At 35.7% G+C, this 10,876-nt stretch overlaps 1 protein-coding gene across 1 annotated transcript; it reads right to left on the bottom strand.

Moving 5' to 3' along the window:
• Positions 1 to 7,995: 7,995 nt before the first annotated feature.
• LOC104116236 (probable galacturonosyltransferase-like 7) lies at positions 7,996 to 9,777 on the bottom strand. Its single transcript, XM_009627050.4, has one exon. The coding sequence runs from the start codon at positions 9,323 to 9,325 to the stop codon at positions 8,237 to 8,239; it is 1,089 nt and encodes a 362-aa protein (XP_009625345.1). The 5' UTR covers positions 9,326 to 9,777; the 3' UTR covers positions 7,996 to 8,236.
• Between the last annotated feature and the right edge of the window lie 1,099 nt (positions 9,778 to 10,876).

Genomic DNA, 10,876 nt, shown 5'->3' with positions numbered 1-10,876 from the left:
AGGAAAAAGAGTACACATATTTAGTAATACGCATTGCTAGCTGCCTCATTAAAAACCTTATAAGGAAAACCCTGTGGGAAAAAACCTTAATGAGGAAAAAAGAGTACATCGCGTATTTTACTGCCCCTGATGAAAACCTTGTTTCAAATATTTAAGTCTCCGCATTCCAATCTTGTATACCATCTTCTCAAAAGTTGAAGTTGGTAAAGATTTGGTGAATAAATCTGCCGGATTGTCACTTGAACGGATTTGTTGCACATTAATGTCACCATTTTTCTGAAGATCGTGTGTGTAGAATAATTTTGGTGAAATGTGCTTCGTTCTATCTCCTTTTATAAATTCTCCCTTCAATTGGGCTATGCATGTATCATTGTCTTCGTATAAAATTGTAGGTCTTTTCTCACATTCCAAATCACATTTTTCTCGAATAAAATGAATTATCGATCTCAACCATACGCATTCCCTACTTGCTTCATGAATGGCTATTATTTCAGCATGATTTGAAGAAGTAGCAACAATAGATTGTTTTGTGGAGCGTCATGATATGATAGTTCCTCCACATGTAAATACGTACCCGGTCTGAGATCTAGCTTTATGGGAATCAGATAAATAACCTACATCTGCATAGCCAACAAGATCTGCACTATCTTTGTTAGCATAAAACAAACTCATATCAAGAGTTCCCTTTAAATATCGCAATATATGCTTAATCTCGTTCCAATGTCTCCGTGTAGGAGAAGAGCTATATCTTGCTAGTAAATTAACAGAAAATGTTATGCCAGGCCTTGTAGTATTAGCAAGATACATAAGTGCACTAATTGCACTGAGATAGGGTGTTTCAGGACCCAGGAGTTCCTCATCCTCTTCTGGAGGTCGGAAAGGGTCCTTATTCACTTCAAGTGATCGAACAACCATTGGTGTACTCAAGGGGTGTGCTTTGTCCATGTAAAAGCGTTTTAAGACCCTTTCTGTATAGGCAGATTGATGCATAAAGATTCCATTTGCTAAATATTCAATTTGCAGTCCAAGACAAAGTTTTGTCTTTCCAAGATTTTTCATCTCAAATTCTTTCTTAAGATATTCAATTGCCTTTTGGAGCTCTTCTGGAGTTCCAACAAGATTTATGTCATCAACATAAACAGCAAGTATAACAAATTCTAATGCCATTTTCTTTATAAAAATACATGGACAAATAACATCATTTATGTAACCCTCTTTCAACAAATATTTACTGAGGCGATTATACCACATACGCCCAGATTGTTTTAAACCGTACAAAGATCTTTGTAATCTGATTGAGTACATTTCCCGAGATTTTGAATATGCTTCAGGCATTTTAAATCCTTCAGGGATTTTCATGTAAATCTCATTATCAAGTGACCCATACAGATAAGCTGTAACCACATCCATCATATGTATTTCAAGCCTTTCACGTAAGGCTAAACTGATGAGATATCGAAATGTTATGGCATCCATAACGGGTGAATATGTTTCTTCATAATCGACTCTAGGTCGTTGTGAGAATCTTTGTGCGACAAGGCGAGCCTTGTATCTTTCAACTTCATTTTTCTCATTCCTTTTTCGCACAAAAACCCATTTATAACCAACTGGTTTTATACCAGCAGGTGTTTGGACTACTGGTCCAAAGACCTCTCTTTTAGCAAGTGCGTTCAATTCTGATTGAATTGCCCCTTGCTATTTTGGCCAATCAGATCTTTGTTGACATTCTTCGACAGATCGGGGTTCAAAATCCTCACTATCTTGCATAATGTTAAGTGCAACATTATATGCAAAAATATTATCCACCACTATTTCAAATCGATTTAAATTAATCCCATCACCAGTAGAACTTATTAAAAGTTCTTCGCTCACTTGAGTCTCGGGTTTATTGATTTCTTCAGGAATCTCATAACTAATCAGATCTTGGGTCTCTTCAGGAGATCCCTTCATAATATCATTTTGATCATTTGTCGATTTTCTTTTTCTAGGATTTCGATCCTTAGAACCCATAGGCCTACCACGCTTCAGGCGTGCTTTAGGTTCACTAGCTCTCATGCTAATAGATGGTCCTGCTGGGACATCAATTCGGATAGGCACATTCTCTGCAGGGATATGTGACTTAGTTATCCTTTTCAAATCAGTAAATGCGTCTGGCATTTGATTTGCTATATTCTGTAAATGGATGATCTTCTGGACCTCCTGATTACATATAGGGGTACGTGGATCAAAGTGAGATAATGATGAAACTTTCCACACAATTTCTCTTTTGATTTCTTTTTTCTCTCCCCCTAATTGTGGGAAATTTGTTTCATCAAATCGACAATCTGCAAATCGAGCAGTAAATAAATCTCTCGTCAATGGTTTAAGATAACGAATAATAGAGGGTGATTCAAACCCAATATATATTCCTAACCTTCTTTGGGAGCCCATCTTACTGCGCTGTGGTGGTGCTACTGACACATATACAGCACATTCAAAAATTTGTAGATGGGCAATATTTGGTTCATGACCAAAAACTAATTGTGATGGAGAATATTTATTATAATGTGTTGGTCTGAGACGGATAAGTGATGCTGCGTGCAAGATAGCATGGCCCAAACAGTAGTGGGCAATTTTGTTTTCATAAGTAGTGGTCTTGCTATCAATTGCAGTCGTTTAATAAATGACTCTGCAAGGCCATTTTGAGTATGAACATAAGCTACCGGATGTTCAACTTTTATCCCAAATGATAGACAGTAATCATCAAAAGCTTGAGATGAGAATTCTCCAGCATTATCAAGGCGAATAGCCTTTATAAGATAATCTGGGAATTGTGCCCTTAATCGAATTATTTGGGCTAATAACTTTGCAAACGCCAGGTTGCGAGATGATAATAGGCACACATGAGACCATCTTGAAGATGCATCTATTAGGACCATAAAATATCTAAACAACCCACTTGGTGGGTGAATAGGTCCACATATATCCCCATGTATACGTTCTAAGAAGGTAGGGGACTCAATGCCAACCTTCATTGGTGATGGTCTGGTGATCATTTTGCCTTGATAACAAGCATCACAAGAAAATTCAATATTTGTAAGAATCTTCAGGTTCTTTAATGGATGCGCACTCGAATTTTCAGTAATTCGTCTCATCATTATTGATCCAGGATGGCCCAAACGGTCATGCCAAAGCACAAAAGTATTTGAATCAGTAAACTTCTGGTTTACGATAGAGTGTGCTTCAACTGTACTAATCGTTGAATAATATAAGCCAGAAGATAAAGTTGGTAACTTTTCTACAATGCATTTCTGGCCAGAAATATTCTTTGTAATATAAAGATATTCCACATTCATTTCATCTATTGTCTCAACATGATACCCATTTCAGCGGATATCTATAAAACTCAACAAGTTTCTTCGGGACTTGGAGGAGTACAATGCATTGTCGATAATAAGTTTTTTTCTCTTAGACAGAAATACAATAGCTCTTCCGGAGCCTTCAATCAAACTTATATTACCAGAAATTGTAAAAACATTTACTTTTTCCTTATGCAAATAAGAAAAGTATTTCTGATCTTTGAATATAGCATGAGTTGTTCCACTATCAACTACACAAATATCTTCATGATTGGTCTTTGATCCAAACATAATTTGAGGATTATCCATATTCTTTAAAATGACATAAACAAAATAAATATGATAGTAAACATTATAACTTTTATTTATGTACAAAAATTACATAACTATACTATCTATTACAAATAAGAAAAAATTAAAATATTTACATCTCTACAGATTCACTACCGATCACATGACTTGTTTCTCCTTCTGGGAGTGCAAAGTAATCAGCTACATCCAAATGCATGAAGTCTAAATTATCTTCAGAAATAAAATTTGCTTCAGCATTTTTCTCTGTCTTTTTCAGGGAAGCTTGATATAGCTCAACCAGGTGCTTTGGCATACGGCATGTAAATGACCAGTGCCCTTTTCCTCCACATCTATAGCATGCATTTTCTGGCTTTGCTTCTTGCACCGCTTCATGCTTTTGTTCCTTCCTTTTCCACTGCTGGTGGTAAGGAGGGTTCTTTGGTGTATTATTATTACCACGATTAGAGTTTCCTCCCCGACCACGGCCATGACCACGAATGGGGCCACGTCCTCTTCCACGTTTAGCTTGGTGGAAGTTCGTCTCATTCACTTCAGGGAATGGACAAGAACCAGTAGGTCGGCTTTCATGGTTTTTCATTAATAGCCCATTATGTTGCTCGGCTACAAGAAGATGTGAGATAAGTTCAGAATACTTTTTGAATCCTATCTCTCGATATTGCTGCTGCAGGAGCATATTCGAGGCATGAAAAGTGGTGAAAGTTTTCTCCAACATATCATGATCAGTAATATTATCACCACATAGTTTCAATTGGGAAATAATTCTGAACATAGCAGAATTATACTTTAATTATACTCACTGATAGATTTAAAATCTTGTAACCTTAGATGAATCCAATCATAACGTGCATGTGGAAGAACGACCATCTTCAGGTGGTCATATCTATCTTTCAAATTACTCCACAGTATGACTGGATCTTTAACAGTAAGATATTCCATTTTCAGGCCCTCATCAAGGTGATGGCGTAGGAATATCATTGCTTTGGCACGGTCTTGGTTTGATGCCTGATTTTTATCTTTGATGGTGTCTGCCAGACCCATCGCATCAAGATGAATTTCGGCATCAAGCACCCAAGACATGTAGCTTTTGCCCGATATATCCAGGGCTACAAACTCAAGTTTAGAAAGATTTGACATTATTTAGAAAAAGAAAGTTCGTACCTCTGATACTTTCAAAGTATTTTCTCGAGATGGCAGAGTCTCGTGCTGATAACGTGTTATAAAATAAAGACTGTAAAGTAAAGACAAGTATAGAGAGAAACTGATATATTATTCTGACTTCAAACTTATGTACATAATGAACTGAATTCTCCTCTATTTATAGAAGAAAGGAAGTTATTGTGTAAGCTGCTACTGCAAGCTGCTACTGCAAGCTGCTGTGTAAGCTGCTACTGCAAGCTGCTTGTAAGCTGCTACTGCAAGCTGCTTGTAAGCTGCTGTGTAAGCTGCTGCTCTAAACTGTTGTGCCAGATATAAATAATCTTCTATCATAGGTAATATTTATCCATAACGGAGTACCGAAAGGATAATCTTCTTCAGGAGGATTATTTTCAATAGAATACTAAATAGATAAATGTATTTATGGCGGAGTCTCATATGGATAAACTTCTTCAGGAAGTTTATTTACAACAAAGTACTAAATGAACATCCATAATATAATATATTCATAACATATCTTTGATACATGTAAAAGTTTTTCTTTTTAAGCTTCCCTCGTAGTGTAGCGGAAAGAGGCAACATGTAATATGTGGATTATGTGCGTGTCATGGCTTCGAACTCTGGCCCAACTAAAAACTTATGGGGGTAATATTTAAGTGATAGAAAATTAAAGAGACATAGTTCATTATCAATCCCTCGGAATTGTCCATTATTAAAAAAGATATTTATTTCAATAGAGTCACTCCATTAGTATAGCTGGCAAGAGATGCCAACGAAGCTGGCCACGTGTGATGCCCATACTTAGGACACTTCACACGCAACAATGTCCATACGGGTCCCTCGTTAAATGCCACATCAATGTCACACCTCACCCTTTTGTTATCTCTCAACTATTAGGACAAAAGACTTGTAGTATCACATACACTAAATATAGTTAGAGTTATCGCTTAATATTTGTTGATGTTTATCAGAACACATAGTCTAGTGAGAAGCCGATATTTATCTGTGTAGAAATAAACATGAAATTTGAAGAACCTCCAACTTTTAATTTAAGTCAAAGAATCCAAACATTTGAAATCCCAAACGACGACTTTTAACTAATTTGAAATTAAACTTAGTTGATCAATGAAGCGATTCTTAAAGTTTTCAGGAGTTCAAAGAAAAGAACCGTGTTAATGTAAAGCAATTTTGCTCACTCGTTCATAGTATACCTAAGGGCTCGTTTGATACGAGAATAAGTAACAATTAAAGGGACTAAATTTAAGAAAAGTTTATCTCATGTTTGATTGATAAAAAATTATGGTATAATTAATTCCGGAATTAATTATTCCGAGATTATAATATTTTTTTATCCCCGTAAAAGGGTAAAATAACTAATCACAGGATCAGGACAATTAATCTCAGAATAATTTATTTCCGACCAAACGACACTTTTAAGTGTGAAAGGGAATAAAAGGAGGAGACAAAGTTAAGGGGAAGGAGAGCTCCACATACAGAGGTAAAGAGTGTGATTAAATGGATAAAGCCTTTTCACTCGAGGTTTCTGTTTGGAGCTCAGAGAATAGAAATACTTTTAGCAGAAAACGCTTTCCCTTTAAGTGTAGATTAGTGGAGATAAGTCTATATCGGAAAATAGATACTAATTATTCCAAATTTTTAAAAAAAAAAGAAAAAAAAAAGAGAGGAGTTTCACAAGAAATCAAAGGGTTTGCAACTTAATTCAAAAGAAGCCCGTGCACTTGGCACCTACCATCACGGCTTCCTTGGATTCTCCCTATTTACCTCTTACGACTGCAAAAACTGCCAAAGCCGGCCCCGAATAGGTCTCTCTCCTTTGGATTTATTTGTGAATGACAAACAAACCAAATTTTACAGTACGACTACTACTGTTCTCCTAGTCCTCCTCACCCATTTTGATGATGTGAAAGGACAACCTGGCAAACGTCAATGATACAAAGCTTAACAAAACACATTTCTATCATTTAATTAATGTCCTCCACCTTTCTACTTTTTCTCTTAGGTGCACTCCACTACTGTCCATACAACAATTGATGTTTTCCTTGCAAATTTTAGTTTATTCCTTCTTTACACTTACTCCCTCTCATATATTTACATAGATATTCTTCTCCAGAATCGCACAAAGTGGACCGCATAACTCGCTGGCCACCAACACTCTTCTTTCCCGTCACTGTTATCTTAGCATCCCATGTGCCACAATCTTTAGCTAAATGTCATTCCCACTATGTTTACAATAATCCCAAAAAAGTGTCAACACTATCCCCTCTCCCATCCACGAGTACTTCATCCTTCTCCCACCAAAACAAATACAACTCTTCCCAGAAAAGCTTAGACAAATGTAAAGATATCATTATTCTGACATTGTGAGAATTGAACTATGATCTTCCACACCTCGGGTGCAATATTGGTTTCTTTTTCCCTTTACATACATTGCTTCAAAACCCCATTCCTCTCTTATACAAAAAGTCATGTTATGTTTGGTATTTTGCTAATAAAAAACAAGAATCATTGATCAAAACCAAGCTGTTTCATACCATCTCACTATTACATATATTAACAAAAGTAGGCTGCACGCACATGGTCCATGTTCTAAGTAATACATATCCCCAAATACAATATAATTAACAATACATCGAAAAATTTATAATGAAAGAGTTTGAAAACAGCAAAATGCCTTTGGCATTTAACTTCAGAGCGCTGGTAATCCTACAACTTACAACCTAACATTCATTTCTTAAGATCTCCCATTTATCTCACTTTTAGGATGTGTTTACAAGTACAATTCTTTATTACTATGTAGCTTACTTCAAAAGAAAGCATTGAGTAGATAAGAGCTACACAATTTTTTCCGGTTAGTATATCTCATCTACTACCACTAGACTAGTATTATTATCCATCACTAACTCAAGTAGAAGATAAAAAGAAAAAGTGTAATGCATACAAATTATAGTATAGTATTTCTGTCATTTAATTATTTATAGGCCACTCATTAAGTGTCGGTCATTTATCTAGCTGACTTCACAGCAGATATACCCGACTTGCAATCGTACTACAATCTCAGAGCTTCCAAATACTAATTAAAAGTGTAAATCTAAGCACAACCACCAAATTTAATCTAATTGAAATCAAATTTAATCAAATAGAGCAAGAGTACTGCCTGATTACAGCCAAATTGAGCTCAATATCATCTGTAATCCCTTTTTATTTCAAGCTGCACGAATAATAGAATAGAATACAAATCGTCTCTTCTGGTAATCATAATGTTCATATGTTAAATCAAAATATAAAAAAAGGAACAAAATTTGAACGAAATAAATTGAGTAGAAAATCGGAAAAAATTAGAGAAGTTAAAAATCCCCAATAAAATGAACCAAATAAAAAAAAAGTTACTGGAGGAATTTACCGGCACAAATTCACGTTGAGAATCCATACAAATCGTAGGGTGCCCATAGAGAATCAAGCGGACACGGTTTTTTTGAGTCGAGCCGGAGCCACGGTTTGCCTGAACCGCTCCAGTGGAGTAGGCTCACCGGACCGGGATGCAAGTCACGGCAACTTCCCTTCACATTATCGCCGCCTAAACCGTGCTGGTTCCACCTGTGCTCTATCGGCGCCACGTGTCCTGCGAACACCAACATTAGCGGCGGTAGTGAACCCAGTTCATAGATCCGATTCGTCTTCTGGATATCCATCCATTTCTCTATCCGTTTTGTGTACCCGACCCGCCTCCATTTCTTCAGATCTATAACCATAACTCCAGTATTAAAGTAACACGGTCTCCTGCCGTTAAACGTGCCGGAAAATCTCGGTTCCGACCAAAACGACGCTGTGAAATACTTCGTGAAATTGGCATGACAATATTCCGGGGCTCCGATAGTTTTTTCCCCCAAACTCGTACTCCATAACTTAGAAATATCATCCACAACAACAAGATCCGAGTCCAAGTAAATAACTCTATTAACACAGGGTTCTAGAAGATCCGCCAAGTAATTTCTAGCATAGTTTAACGGCTGTTCAAGCGCTTGTCTAACGGAAGTCGAGATAATGTTTCGGACTCGGTCCGGGTCAAAGTAATATACCTTGAATTTTAATTTAGGGAATGTGGATCGAACTAGGGTTTCGAGGTTTGTTTCAGAGACCAGAAAGTGGAAGAATACACTCTCGGGACAGCTAGAATGTTGTAGAATTGAATGCACAGCGGCTATTGAACCACGAAGGTACTCGATATCGAGAGTAATTGCAACATGAACGAGTGAAGGATCGCAAACCTCATTGGTCCCCAATATATTGGAGGTGCTGCATTCAGCAGCATTTCGGAATATGGGGGATTTACGGAAGGAGAAGCGATTAGGGGGGAAATTTTGACTGGGGAAACGGAGATAGGATTCGAGGTGAGAGGATCTAATAGCTTCAGCAGGTGGGAATGATTGTAGGGATGGGGAAAGAACAATCATTACCATTGCTGCGGCGATAAAGCCTGAAAATTTCGTGACCCAGAACATTTTTACAGTGTAGTAAAAGCCTCTTTTCCTCTTCTTCTTCGTATCGTAATGACTGCTGAGCAGTGAAGGAATTGAGGAAAAGAGGAATGCTGCTAGGGTTCTTCTAAGGTCCGCCACTGCTAAAAATCCAATCTTGGAAGATGGGCTTTTTCTTTTTTAACCTTATTTGTGTTCTTTGCTTTGTTTTTATCTCTAATGGTATACCGTGAAAACGAAGCGAACTTGGAATGGAGGGAAGGTAGAGAGAGGAGAATCCATGCGTTGGTCGCTCTGTGGCGACGTGCGTTGCAGTCTGCTTTCTCTCTACTCTTCTCTCTCTCTCTCTCTCTCTCTCTCTCTCTCTCTCTCTATCTATTTGGGAGAGAAGGTGAAAGCAAAGGGGCAGGGTCACACAGCTCAAGTAGAGAGAGAGAATGAGAATAGAGAGGGAGAAAAAGGGGAATTTTAGGTTGTTATTAGGGAAGAGGGTTTTTAATTAGGCTATCTCTTTATTTTTTTGACCTATTTTTTTCTCTTTCTTTTTGCTCTTTTGGGCTACAGCAATACATATTTATGAAAAAATAATTTGGTGTTTAGTCTTCTCTGGAAGTGATTAAATGGTCTTATTTGTCAAAAGAGTTTTATATCGTTCGCTCAGTAACCTTACTTAAAAGTCAACCACTATGCATAAATTACATGGTGAAACTAATCAGCCTAAATTGAATGTGCAGAGTTCTTCATACTGTCTATAAATACAAATTAAATTATTTATATCCTCCTCCTTCACATACAATCTGATTTGAGAGTAAAATAATAAATTGAAAATATTAATTTTTTTCACTTTTGAATGTGCTTCTTACCCCAAGCTTAACTATAAGGAGTTTGAAGTGGCTCAATAGGCATTATTTGATGTGAATAAAGATAGTAATAAGTTAAAAATAAGTCAAGTATCATTTTTAGTCCGCGCCGAATTTATTTATATTCGATAGTTACAAAAATTTATAAAATTTATATATTTTTTGTATTCAATATACAGAAATGTATATATATATATATATATATATATATATATATATATATATATATATATATATATATATATATATATATATATATATATATATATATTTGGCAATTATTTTGAAAGCGACTATACAGTATCATTTTCCCTTAGGGTCTGTTTGGAAAGCCACCCAGTAATTAGAATTGGTGTAATTACCAGGGTAGTAATTACACAATATAGTAATTACGATGACCTGTTTGTTTGTCATAATATAATTACAATATAAATTATAATTATTTGGTTGAACAAGTGTAATTACACAGTTAGATTAAATTTTAAATGAAGTAATTATCAAAATTTAAAAGTTAATATAATAAATATAATAATTTTTTATAAGTATAAATGATATTAGATTTGGTATTTAATATGCATATTTTTTCTTGAATATACATTAATTAGTAATCATATATTTATAACTACTATTGTAAAAATAATTATATATATATATATTTCAAATTAATAATATTTAGTTTAATTATTTATTAAAACTAAAAATATAAATTTTATAA

Source organism: Nicotiana tomentosiformis, chromosome 1, assembly GCF_000390325.3.
Source record: "Nicotiana tomentosiformis chromosome 1, ASM39032v3, whole genome shotgun sequence".
In the NCBI taxonomy this organism is placed as follows: Eukaryota; Viridiplantae; Streptophyta; class Magnoliopsida; order Solanales; family Solanaceae; genus Nicotiana; species Nicotiana tomentosiformis.
The sequence above is the reverse complement of the archived record's forward strand: the minus strand, read 5'-3'. Positions and strand labels throughout refer to the sequence as shown.